The sequence below is a fragment of the Argopecten irradians genome, chromosome 5 (assembly GCF_041381155.1).
Source record: "Argopecten irradians isolate NY chromosome 5, Ai_NY, whole genome shotgun sequence".
In the NCBI taxonomy this organism is placed as follows: domain Eukaryota; kingdom Metazoa; phylum Mollusca; class Bivalvia; order Pectinida; family Pectinidae; genus Argopecten; species Argopecten irradians.
Genome location: NC_091138.1, coordinates 36992932 through 37007236, shown reverse-complemented (window position 1 = coordinate 37007236; position 14305 = coordinate 36992932). Strand labels below are relative to the sequence as shown.

Genomic DNA, 14305 nt, shown 5'->3' with positions numbered 1-14305 from the left:
GATATTATTCTACTTAATTTTTCTACTTAATTATAATTATTTTCTTCTTTCTACTTAAATATTTGTGTATTCTTATGTCATAATTCTTTATAAAACGTCATCTTGGTTAAGTAACGCAATATTGAAATTATGAGAATATTAGCAAATAGTGTTGTTTACATGTGTATTTTAAATGACTCAGAAAACAAATGTCCCTTGCTGACCGCCCCTGCCCACGGAGCCCTGACCTGCGATCAATGGATGTATGGATTTCAGTGTATGTTACACTGTAATGACCATTATGATATTCCGGCTGGTGCTGGAGGAGGGAGTGTCGCTAGATTCACCGGGCAGTTCTCCTGTTCTACAAGTTCTGGGAAATGGAGCCCTGTTGATACAGTACCAGATTGTTCAGGTGATTTCTTTCATGTACAAGGATACAATTTGCCAGGATTGTAATTTATTAAGAATGCTGATACTTTTTTTATTTAAGCAAAATTAATATATTTCTTGAATTCAATGTCTGCCTAGATAAAAATATCAGCCATGTTCCATTTCAGTGCGGCGAAATCCAAATAATTTTGTGTTGCCGGGTGAAGTCTACTATTATTCTGGATCATGCAGTGATAAAGCTACACAGGATACAATCAAGGCCCATTTCATTCAGGAGATGCAGCTTTTACAAACAGATCCTGGACATCAGGGAATATGTCCGAACGCAAACGACTGTAATGTCCAAAACGTGGAAATCACTTGTGGAACAACTCGTCGACGACGAGGAGCAGTGTACAATAGACGATATCGCCGAGCCAGAGACACATCCATCTTGCTGACATTTGAAATACAACTTCAATGGAGGAATATCGGAAACTCTAGTTCAGACAACTTCCAAGGCTTTGATAATCTTGCAAGAAAACTCGGTTCGATGATCCAAGCCAAAGTCAGCTCAGGATCATTTGATGTTGCTAATTCTTCAGTTGATACATCATCCCTTCTGTTCGGACAACTAGGAATAGAATGCGAAAAAGGCAGATACCCACGTCTCTCTACGAGAACTTGCGGTAATCTTGTATTGCTATAAGAAAATAATTGATTTTTTTAAACAACATTATAAATGTTGTTACATTGAAGTCAAATATATCATCTAGTGCTAGGAATCAAGTATAAGAAATATTAAGTCATCAATAGACTTTTTTCCACTCCCCAACTTTGCATTGCACACTTAAACAACAAAACATATGATAACAATGAATTCGAGGGGATAATAGACCCTTTACTTAAAAGTTTAACATCAGAACATATACAATTTGTGTACCACTTCAGCACAATGACATACTGTTTTGCTTTATAAACAATGTACCACACTTTTCACAGCATCTTGTCCGCTGGGATCCATATACGATGCTACTACAAGACAGTGTACCCTTTGTCCAAAAGGAATGTACCGTGATGATGATGGTGATGTTAACTGTTCACCGTGTCCTCCAGGGACATCTACACATACCAACGGAACAATCAACTCGACAGAGTGTACACGTGGGTATATATACACTTCAAATAAATCTTAAATATCGTATATCTGGTTATTTTATCGCGAATGAAAAAGAGATATGGTTGAATTGTATATGTATCTTTAAAGTCAGATATCAAAAAAATTAAAACCGCTTTCTGTTTTTAACGAAATTTGCGTTAAGTTTTCCTTTGCAAGTAACCAGCGGCATAATGCCGGTACAATTCATGTTATTATAGCGATTTTTGATAATATGCAGGATATTTCATATAAATAGTATATATTGATGTACATGTACACCTACTTATAGACAGCAGCGAAACCGTATACATAACATGTCCAATAATACGTGAAATGATTTTTGTTTACAGCGATATGCAAGAAGGGGTTTTATTCTCTTGATGGTGTCGAACCATGTGCTCCTTGTTCACGTCTGGAATACGGCCCAAACAATATGGCCACAAAATGTGAAAAATGCGGAAAAGGTTTGATGACAAATTCGTCGGCAAGCACACAAGCTTCAGATTGCTTAGGTTGGTTAAGTGTTATAATTAACTTTGGGTACTATTTTGGATGCAAGGGTTATTTTAATATTTACTAACAATAAAATATTCCATGAAAGTATAATCTGAATATTGATGAAAGCGATGTTATGGCTCTAGTTTAGTTATTTGCTTCTCGATAAGTAGAAAGATTAATAAAATCTTACATGGCTCGGTCTAGCAGTGTATATCTACCAGAATAATAGCAAATTGGCGAGTAACACAAATCTTTTTCGAGGGTTTAGATATCCTTTTTTTTTTAAAAGATATTTTTCCTTCCACGTTTGAAAGTATGAATTTTTATTAGAAGGATTTTTACCGCGGTTATCATTATGTGTCAAAATAGATGGCGTCAACTTTATGCTGCGTGTATGGTAGCCACGTAATTATTACTGAGTGTAAACACGACGTGTCAACACGGCGGTCGTCGAGTGCTACCCATTCATTAATGTTGAGATATGGCTTTCACTTTTACTAGACAAGGCTATCCCGCGGTTGGTTATGGAATAGATTGATAGGAAATAACCAGCTAAATGCAAAATAAACCTTCGAAATGACGCATTCATATAGAAAATTGAGACTCGGACAAGAACATTCCGGGTCATTAGAGAATTATGAGTTTCAAAAGTTAAAAACAAATGTTTTTTTCTTCCGTTTTTCTTACAAGAAATAATTCAATAGGTAACAATAATATGAATTTTGAAATCCAGATTGGGATTAAGGCTCAAAATATCAATTTTGATAAATAATAGGTAAAATAGAATATCAAATTTTTTCAATGCAGAATGCAACTTATTTCAAAAGGGCTAACTTGTTTGAGTTTGAGCTGAAGGACACAATCGTTCTGTTCTGATATATCTGGTGTTTAATGAGAACCTAAATTTTAGTTAATGAGCACGATAACTGGATTTCAATCAGCAGTTTGAATAGAACATTCAAAACTTTAACATGTGGTCTAATGGGAAATCCTTTAGTTGATTGGTCTCTAATATAATCTCACATGGGTCGATCAGGTTGACAGAGTAGGCCATGGGCTAGGAGGGTCCCACATGCACCCCCCAACCTCCGAACCAATATTTTTCTTAACCCTTATGACCCACTGATCACAAATCAAATGTTAACATAGCAAAAATCACTACATATAATGGATTATTTGGTCCTGATATGTATTTTTTGTTCTGTTGTGGTCATTTTGATACCTCATTTGTCTACTTCAGTTGAAAAATGTCATTGTTATGACTATTTTTCACTTTTTAGTGAAATTCGAGATGGCGGCCATTTTGATGACGTCATAGCCGGAACCTGGACAATGTTAACATTGGTTTTTGTTGCTGTTGTTGTTTAAACTGATTGATAAGTGGTAAAAACAGATTAAAAATAATAGTTTGCTGTTGGAAAACATTTTTTGCTGCGTCAAGCCAAATATGAACAATTTGCTAAAATTAACCATTTTTGAGCTTAAAATCCAATTTTTTTCCTGTGTAAGAATCACTACAAATATTGGATTATTTGGTCCTGATATGTATTTGTTGTTCTATTGTGGTCATTTTGATATCTCATTTGTCTACTTCGGTTGAAAAATGTCAATGTTATAATTATTTTACATTTTTTAGTGAAATTCGAGTTGGCGGCCATCTTGATGACGTCATAACTGGAAGTTCATCCCAACTTATGCAATGTTAACATTTTGATTTGTGATCAGTGGGTCATGAGGGTTAGGAAAAATATTGGTTCGGAGATTTGGGGGGGGGGGGGTGCATGTGGGACCCTCCCAGCCCATGGCCTAGAGGTATCTCAAATCGAATTAACTTTTTTTTTTCAAATTTCTTTTTTAGATACAGTTTCGAGTTTAATGTCGATCAAATTCATATCACAAAATTGTCTTTGGCTGGTCAACACAACATGTTTTAACCAAACTGTAAAGAAAGGAAAACACGTTATTTCTAACAACTTTGAGATAATCATATGCTGTATAAGAAACAAAGTAGATGACATATAACATTTACCTATTTATTTTAACAACTTACAGCCTTTGACGTTGCTATTCCGGGAGGTACTTTGCTGACAACAGTGGGCAGTGTTAAAAACGACATCATGAGCTTCACTTTGGCGTCATGGGTTAAACTTCCAAGGTTTGGTGATGTCAGTCTACATGTATCCATCGGTAGAGCAGCGCAAAAAACTGATGATTGACTTTGGACAACAGGTCAATATATCTTTACACAGGTATGAAAAATTATTCCGTTTTGTAACCAATTTTGTTAGGAGGCATCAATATCTATATATTTTGTGATGTGTTTTACCATGTTTTTTTCTATCTTTATTTTATTATCGTGAAAAAAATATATGCATTGCATTAGTTTTATGATTGTTTGCAGAAGTTTTATTTTGATTTACCTGACAAAGCAAACAGTTTCTTTATTGCAATAAATACTCAAATTGAGGCATAAAATCTCTTTTCTTAAGCAATATATTTTATCTTCGAAAAAAGAAGACATTTTTTTCTACAACTCTTGTCCTCTCGCAGGAGGGCTTTCACATATCATTCTCCTTTCATTCTTTATTTCAAATCAATCAAAATATCTCTTTCACACTATTTCACTTTCTTTCTGTTTGTTTATATGTTTATATTTTCCTGAAGGCAATCAGACTAATTATTAAAAAAAAATATGTATTTCGTATCAGGGTATATATATATATATATATATATATAAATATTCAGAAATATATTTGAGATATCCTGCGAAAAATTAGTTTTTATCTGCTAGTTGGAGAGAGGCATAAAATCTCATAAAATGCCGAAAAGTATCAGTAGACATTTTGTGGTAAGAACCCAGTGCGAAATTTTCAATCCAAGGTTTTAAATACAATTAATATTTTTGTTATTCAGTGACAAAATTGTACAATCACTAAAGTAGAGTAAAAGTTAGTTATTTTAATTTTTTCGATTTTTGACTCCTTGTTCAAATTAACTTAAAAATCATCATTGGAAGTGACGGTTGTTCCGAAAACATTATTTCTAATCTGCAATTATTTTGGCAATTTAGAGGTCACACGTAGTGGAACTAAACAACCAACCATCACACCGAGATTAGAAATTAAGTGTTGGCTAGTGTGTTTTGTTTTTAACTGCAATGTTTATCACTTGATTACAGGTCATCAAAGTCGACTGGTGTTAATGATAAAAAGAGGAATCTGGCAACATGTAGCGGTAGTGTGGGGACTCATCGTCTACTGTATTGAAAGTGTACGTCCAGGGCACTGAGCAATCCTCGACACAACTAACGACTGTAGCTGTCGGAACAATAACGGCACCATCAGGGGCAGATGTAGCCCTGTCATTAAGCTTAGTACGGTCCAAGTGATTTCCCAATTGTTGCGGTAAGCACTTAGTGTAGAACTAGTCACGGCAAAAAAATCCTTTGTCATTTGAGGATTATGTAGGTTTTTGTAGTTATTATAAACAGGATATAAAAAAAAAAATGGAAAAAAAGCATTTCATAGTATGTAAGGACAGGGCTAAATTTTTAAAAACTCAATATTGCTCAAGTTGATCTTTAAATTTAATATTGTTATTAGACACCAAAATAAACAACAACAAGTTGTGATAGCTTTTTTTGTTAACTATTTTTTTTGTGTTAATTTCATATGAGCATTTTTTCCAAACAGTACAAAAAGCGCTAACAACTAGATGATTAAGATAATCTTCTCTTTATGTAGATAAATATAACTATTTCATATTTTAAATTTGGAATTAGTCAAATGAGCTTTATGAATAAATGAATAGTAGAATATTAACAAAGGCTAACTTTTTTTTTGGCATGTAATGTGCTAGTAGTTTTAATGAAAAATGAACTACAAAGAATTCAGGCCCTTTTATGCCTTTTTAAAATTACAAATGGAAAAAGAATTGTCATTTTTAAAGGGAAAAAACTAGTAGTTAAATACTTTCAATATGCAAAGTTTCAAGAAAACTGGGCTGTGGGCAGTTTCTATTCGATTTTTAACATTAGCTTGATCACCTACCTTTGTAGTTTAATTCATATAGATTTGAATGATGGTCGGCCTCCGAAGCCTTGCAAAAATAAAAAATACTTCTTAGACTCGTTTCATAAAAATCTCATATGAAATGAACAACTCCATGTAAGATTCATATATGTATCGGTAACATATATTATCTCATAGTTTACATTTTCATAGATTAAAGTTATGTGCTCAAATTACTCATGAGAAATGAGAACAGATATAATTGCAGGGCTTATGAACTATTGTATTTGCTAAATCATGCCATGAAACCATGTTTAGGTCGGTTCATTATATGCCATTAATAATTTGTACATTTATTTCGTACTTAAATTATCATCGATTTTTTTACCAGATGTGCATCTTTTTTTCTTTCTTTTTAAAAAAAATATAGTTTGCATTACTTTACAGTCGGACACATATCCGGATTTTTACTGAAAGCCTCCGTTTTGTCGAATACTGATATAAAGACATTGACGGCAACCTGCTACAACACAGAAATAGGAGAGTTTGAGATGAGCCGTCTCTTAGAGACGGAAGTTGATGGTCTCGATCTCATATCACCAAGTTACATGTGACGGTATTGTGAACATTGTGTTATACCATAAGTAGGTCAAAGTAACTATAAAGTGATATATATCGACAATTATACTTTAAAGTGTTTTTATTTTGCGAAGTTTTTTTTTTCAAATTCTAGTACCGATACAGGAAGTGAACGTTTATATATAACATCATTTTATATAGGTAGGTTTGATATGTAAAGATAAATATATTTCTTTTCATTATTTAAATAATTAAATTCAATCTAAATATTAAATATACAAAATAGGGCCGAGATGGGTGAATGGTTAGGATGTCCCGATATAGTACCACGAACCCTCCACCTCTGTTTTGCGAGTTATAAGTCCATGTGGGGCAGTTGACAAGTACTGACCACTGGCCAGTGGCTTTCTCTGCGTACTCCGGTTTTCCTCCACCAACAAACCTGGCACGTCCTTAAAATGACACTGTCTGATAATAGGATGTTAAACTAATAAATCCGAACTAAGAATTAATAAACACGATATTTAGCGACACCTCTGTATTAAAGCACTTTACAGTATAGTTAATGACAAATATTACTTAATGTTGTAGACTTTGTATCAAGTATATTAATGTTTTCCTATCTGGTTATGCAATATCTGTTACTACTGCAATGGATTTAAAATTTAAAAATCCTGGCCATATTGCTCATCCATATATCTATGATATATCTATGACAAGGTTTAATTTACTAACAGAAAAAATGATATGATAAATCGTTTAATTATATACATATTTCTCATTTGTCATTAAAGCAAAAGACGACTGTAATCCCGACCCATGCCATGGCCATTTATGTATAGATGGAATGAAGACTTTCACCTGTCATTGTACTAATGGTTTATACTGGGGATACGTGTGAGGTGCCACCCGACTACTGTAGGAACCACGAGTGTGAAAACGGCGCCACCTGTCACAACATGCACGCTAATTACACGTGCTCGTGTTCCGCTGGCTTCAAGGGACAATTCTGCGAGTCCAGGATAGGTATTCGTGATTTCAATTAAAAAAAATGTAATGCTAGCCGTTTGTATGAAAATTATGCATTTAAAGACAACAGATATTTTGTTTATTGTATTCACTTATAACAGCAAACAGAAGGAAATCAAGTATGATGATGACTGCCTTTGAATACTGCACGTGTTGTTCCATGACAATATAACTATATTAAGTAATACACACTGTTCCCATACCATAGATAATGTTAATATTTATTTCGTCTTTATCGTAAATCCTCTTCATATAATGGTGACACACAGCAATCGGTATCTTTTGACTATCAGTTGATGGTAAATTTGGTCCGTGGGGAGAATGGTCGCAATGTTCAAAATCATGTGCTGGGGGCCAAATGATGAGGATACGGGAGTGTGACAGTCCAGCCCCAGAACCTGATGGCAAACCATGTGCAGGTCCGACAACGGAAACAGGCGCATGCAATACGAATGCGTGCCCAGGTATAGATGGAGTTTAATTTCATTTGTTTTGTAACCATTTAAGATTAAGAAGTAGTACGGATTAACGTTTGCTTGTATTTATTTGGCGAACGCAGTTGATAAAAAAACCTACTAGTTCTTAATAGAAGTCACCATATCTGCCTTTTAAATGAGACACATAAATGTTTTAAATGAGTAATCATAGTGGACTTTTCATTTAAGCATTGATGTTTTTTAATTAATTGGGGTATGAAAAAAAATGTTTGCAAACTGTGAGAATCCGCTACGCTGTATTTATACTCCGATGAAATGAAAAAAATAGTGACATCAATGGTTATAATTACTTTTGAGAAAATATAATGCGTTTTAATGTACCGTTCCACTTTTTTTTCAAGTCAAGGATTTTTTTTCCAAATTGATATGCAACGTGAATGTTTCACGATAACGTCGGGTTTTCGCGCCATTCTCGGATTTCATAGTGGTTTGAAAAACTAATAGGCATATCAGAAAGCCAGATTTGATATGAAAACAAAGAACAATGAATTTGTTTTCTCCTTATTCTTAATTCAATTATAAGTTCTGTGCTTTGCAATGCTTCAATTATGAATTATCAAGAATGTATTATAACCTCCATCATCACTTTATTTCCCAAAGTTTGTCCACCAACGCCACACTCCTACGGATCTCACATGTCCTGTAATACTTCTGACGACATGATTACCTGTGAAGCCAGTTGTCGGGATGGTATGTGGTTTACACCGGGATTTACCCCCCTTGATGTGTATAAATGTGGCAAAGAAACAGCCTACCAATGGAACGGAAAACCACCATCCTGTTCTCGTGAGTAACAGAGATTAGATATGTTAAATGTATACAAAGTATGATAAGTGATTAATGAGAGCCTTCTTATGGGAGGACAACAAATTAATAAATATATTTGTTCTACTGGACCATTTTTTTTAGATAAAATGTTCAAATAAGAACATACAAGAGCCTTCAATTATTTAGGTGAGCTGTAGCTTTAGAGTATAAAGTGTACATATGACATAGAAATATTGATCCATCATTACGATTTTTTCCCGTTGCTTTCGAACTTGATGAATGGAAATAATTGCTTAACCTCTAGATTCAAAATTTGATTTAAATAATTAAGGATATATATGTTTATTAGGCGTGTACAGTCCTGCAGAGTTAGAAACTTCAACTACACTACAATATAGTTCAGCAACATCATGTCAGGATCCGGAAAAGTTCAAAGATGCGCTGTTGCAGAAGTCCAAAGAAAAGCTTCAATGCTCTAATAACAAAACCTGTGACATATCGGTCAGCATTGAAGGTAAACAAATATTACCAATTTAGATATGTCAAGTATACAGAGCAGGTCAACATGTACCTTTTTCCACCGTTATTTCTACTTAAATATAATTTTAAACATTATTTTTGTTTTGTTTAATGTCCTATTACCACAGCTTAAGATGTAAGGCAACTGGTAATTTACCATTCGATCAGCACCATTTTATTAACATCGACGTTTTTGGTTCCTCAGGCTGTTCCAGTGATCGGTCGAAACGGTCTCTAAGTGGAGTGAAAGCTGTTATCACTCTTCGAGTACCACTTGTGAAGGGTGACAATCTTGATTTGGAAGACATTGCGAACACAAACACAGGTACGACTTCCATCACTTATTGATTATTAAAACATGAAATGATACGTTTGTACAGAAAATGATGAAATTGTTTACAGTTAGAACACTAGAAGTCACTAATATCGATGTTGCCATACCAGATAAAGTGATGTTGAATGCAAATTAGTATATGTACCATTATGTCAATCAATTTGTTGAGGTTTTTGTCTGCTTTAGTGAGTCCGGCCATGTTGAAGCTCCTACAGGCTGTTACTGACCTAGAGAGATCGGTTCAACAATTAAACACATCCCAGGACATACTACAGTTTAACGTGGATGGCAGAACATACAACGTCCTCACTGTAATATCCACCAGCAGTGTCGGCTGTAATAAGGGCAAGGTCAGATTGGGGGCTGTATGTAGTAAGTAGGTCACACATTGACTAAAGTTGACTATTTTCTTCCATGATAATTACGCCTATCATTAGCTTAATTTTGGCCCGTTTTCAGTACGGTGCGTAGGTAAAGCATTATTATGATATCGCCGCATTTTCTTAGAAAATTCAGTTTGAATAATTTGTGTGTTTGACGAAAAAAGAACTTTTCCCTACCGGGTCACCTGATGTGTTTGTGACTTTCTCAGTTGTCTACATATCAATACACATTTTGTAAATAACTACGCTGTTGCGTTGTTTTTCTTTGTATTGCTCTCGCGTAATAGTATTTAATTTTTTAATTTTTGTATATTTGTATTACAAAGCCATTTCAGATTCCAAGTGGTAAACAACACAAGACTCTGATTAATGTGAAGCTTCGAAGAACATGTTTAAACTTTGAACACTATCAGTTTTGGAAAAATATTATGTCTTTAGTAACAGAATCAATGAATATATCAACAAAAATGATTAGTCTACGTCTGTGATCGTATCTCGTAGAGTATTGCATGGAATTAAAACAACACATTGTAGCAGCTCGATCTGGCAAGAACTAACAATATATAGTTTACGAATTGAATATGGTTAATTATGTGGTATAAGAAGGATTTACGATTCCCATTCCGAAAAAGTGCCTGCATAAAATCCTAATAAGTATGTGGTTGTGTGCGTCATACCGCTCTTCCATGTTCTTTGCAGTCGACTGTTCCCTAGGGACTTACGGTTCTGGCCGGGATACATGCCTTCCCTGTCCGTACGGAGAGTACCAAGACCAATCAGGAGCAGAAACCTGCAAAATATGTCCCAAAGGGCTGTCGACGGCCTTCATAGGGTCTTCGGCACAAAGCGATTGTTCAGGTTAGCAATTTCATTTAGCAATTTCAATGTTCCTATACAGATATATATTTATTAATTATTCTGAAAGAAAATGTAAAAAAAAAATACAAATTAAAACTAAACAATAATTAAAATCAAAAATTAAAACAAAGAAACAGCATTCCAATGTGAAAAAGTGATTAAGAAGGAAAGAAAAACGGAGTGAAGAAATAAAAAAAATGAATTAAGAAAGAAAGATAGAAAGAAGAAGTTAGACTAGATTATCTTATGGCTTTTTGAATGCATACATAACATGGAACAACGACAGGAAAAGTAAGAAAGATAAAACGTTACAATAAATCATAAAGAAAGAAAGAAACAGGGAAGCAAAACGGGAACAACGGAGATAGGCCTACTCGTATATATTTTATATCCACGTATTTAATTGCTCAATTAAGATGATAAATATATTAACTCAACATTAACCCACAGGTAACCTGTAATTAAGGTGATACATACATTAAATCAACATTAACCAACAGGTAATCTGTAATTAAGATGGTAATTATACTGTCATATTCTGACATTTAATGTCCAGAACACTTTTGTTAACATCTATTGGTTTACTCCCTTTATTTAACATTTTACATTATGTATTTTTCATTACTTCAGTCGCAGTTCCTTGGGAAGATGAACCGACCTCTGAAGGTAAATTCCTATTATGATATGTTTATATATAAATCTTTTATGGTCACATGTCAAATGCTACATAGTATCTAGCAATGCATTTAAAAAATCCCCAATAAATGATGTCATGTGAATAGCACTGAATATTTCTCATTCATTGAGTTTCTATAATATTTACATGTATTTCAAATAGGATATCCAGGTACAGGTAATTTTCAGTAAAACATTCATTTTTATAATAACAATTTTCCAATACTACTTAAGATATCTACAGTGGACTCCTTAATTTGTACTGGGATTTTTTGATTATTTTTGTTTGGGGGGTGCTTTTTTATTTAGTATTATGATATATATAATTACACATGCATATGCATTTTATTCCTTAATCAGACGATGATCATGATAGGAGTCTTGGAGTTATCATTGGCTGTACAGTTGGCGCGGTGGTGCTTTGCGCAATTGTTTTGGGAGTCTGCATCCGTAACCATCTCCGGTAATAATTTAGAATTTTACAATAAAAATTCTCAGTATAATCATACAGGCAGATAAAACTACAGCAAGGACGTGACTTACCAGTCAGAATTTTAGTAATTTTAAAAATGTTTTTATAATCAATAATAGCGAACTAACTTCTGGTACAATACTGCGAAATAACTTCCGGTATGTTCACGTGCGATTAGATTTAGCTTATTTCATTAGCGATTGAAATCGTGAAAATCGTGAAAATCAATTATTGCGAAAATGCATGGAACAGAGGGCATAAGAATCATTTCTGTCTCTGAAGTGCGAAAATAAATCACTGTGAATAGCATATACATGATTGTATATCATATTTATACATGTATAACATATAGGTTTGGCATTTTATCTCAGCGTTGTTCCTTTAATAAATAAGTAATTTTACATAGTTGAAAAACTGCTTCTGGTAAATTAAGTAGTTGATGCGTGTTATATACATATGTACTAGGTAACAGAGGAAGAAAGACAGCAATGTTAATGATTTTTTAAATTCGTTAATCAGTTGTTCTGAAGTTCATTATCATTAATTTGTAAAAAACGTGTGAATGAATAATGATAATCTAAATTTTTAAATATATATATTTATGTATCATATATGTTGCCGTCTATAATAATGACGTCACAATAGACTATCCCGACGTCATTGAATGAGGGAAACTCCGGTTACGCTATATTTGGGTACGACTCGATGTTAAAAAGTGATTATGACGTCACATTCAAGGGAGTTTTCCTCGATCTATTTTTGACACAGGTTACTGGACTCGCGAGAGGTATCCAGTAACCTCGCGTGCTTTTCGCCGCCGATTTCGGGATTGATATCGCAGTTGATGAATACTTCTGAGAAGCGTATCGGCCAATCAAAAGACAGCAAAAGCATTAGTCATATAATAAACATGTATATCATAATTTGATCAGGCAGCTATTCATAATGTGTATTGTACAATGATATAGCTGAAAAATAACGATTTGAAATATTTGATATCAAAACCATATCTAATTAAAGGATTTATATTTTTCCAGATCCAGAGCAAGGAAATCAAAGATGGGAGTTTTGCCACCATGAATATGGTTCAAAGTGCGAGACCACCCAAGAATACATATCTAGCCTGAGAACAACGTGATAATGACGTTCGTCAAAAGCGTTAGGCAATGCACACTTTGTGATAATCATTTAAACTGTGATATATTCATATATTTATTATAATTATTGTCCTAGTACTAATACAAAACAACTATACATTATTTGTATGTGATGATTATAACCTTCTTTTTAAAAATTTATATTTAGCTACATAAAATGTTCATGTATATGTATTCTTATGTGTATGTATGCAGGTATAGTGTGCATATATTGCTGTTTAAGTCGTTTGGTATTGTTCTGTGTGCTTTTCTTGTGACATGCACAGCCTTCCTGTGATATCAACAATATATACATTAAAATTTGTTTGTAACTATCTTTTACTATCGTTTTATTTGATTTTGTTTCAACATTGCACAGTATATGAAGTATGTTTCGTAACCATATTATTTTTCCTTTTCAATTTCGAACCACATTTGTATAATATTGTATAGTCAATTATTTTTGCGAGCCAACCTTTTCGCGTTGTGGACTTGTGGGATTTGTGCAGTCAAAAATGATAATTTCAGTTTATGCTGGAAATGGCTTTATTAGCACGTGTAGAAACCTCTCCGTACCGTGCGCGACCGGAATAACCCGTAAGCCGTCGATATCGGGGTCAAATTTTCTGACCACCCGATTATGCATATTTTCTAGCTCTAAAGCGTGTGACGTCACAATAGTCCGTGGCTCATCGCTGTACCATAACTGATGTGCTATCACTTATATCGACGGTCACAGGAAAAGCCGATCAAAGATTTTTTTATGATTACTTTTGAGTGAAGTTAATCGTACAATGACTTTGGCTCGAATGTAAATAACTAAAAGAGTGAAATTCGATGTTTCAAATACTCTAATTTATGCTCTAATTGCAGGTATCTTCGTGTAATTATGAAAGAAAATCCGCACAGAAATAAAAGTTTCGGATTTTTATTGTCGAGGAATTCAGCAACGAATAAGCTTTAATTAGATAATATTTTCCTGTAGTCTGTATCTTTGATACATTGTGAATTGCAAAGTTTGTGACTGTAAAATGAAA

At 33.8% G+C, this 14305-nt stretch overlaps 2 protein-coding genes across 2 annotated transcripts in view; both read left to right on the top strand.

Moving 5' to 3' along the window:
* LOC138323711 (sushi, von Willebrand factor type A, EGF and pentraxin domain-containing protein 1-like) overlaps window positions 1–5368 on the top strand; it is a 102304-nt gene extending 96936 nt beyond the window's left edge. The window contains exons 15-16 of the mRNA XM_069268512.1: window positions 4061–4257; window positions 5187–5368. Coding sequence (XP_069124613.1) covers window positions 4061–4224 — 164 coding nt within the window. The 3' untranslated portion in view covers window positions 4225–4257; window positions 5187–5368. The remainder of the gene's footprint in view (window positions 1–4060; window positions 4258–5186) is intronic.
* Window positions 5369–7396: 2028 nt separating this feature from the next.
* LOC138323712 (uncharacterized) lies at window positions 7397–13754 on the top strand. The gene is made up of 10 exons (XM_069268513.1): window positions 7397–7623; window positions 7920–8090; window positions 8724–8909; window positions 9241–9405; window positions 9616–9735; window positions 9931–10116; window positions 10827–10985; window positions 11616–11651; window positions 12021–12123; window positions 13170–13754. Exons 1-10 carry the CDS (start codon window positions 7473–7475, stop codon window positions 13210–13212), a joined length of 1320 nt encoding a protein of 439 aa, XP_069124614.1. The 5' UTR covers window positions 7397–7472; the 3' UTR covers window positions 13213–13754.
* The last annotated feature ends 551 nt before the right edge of the window (window positions 13755–14305 follow it).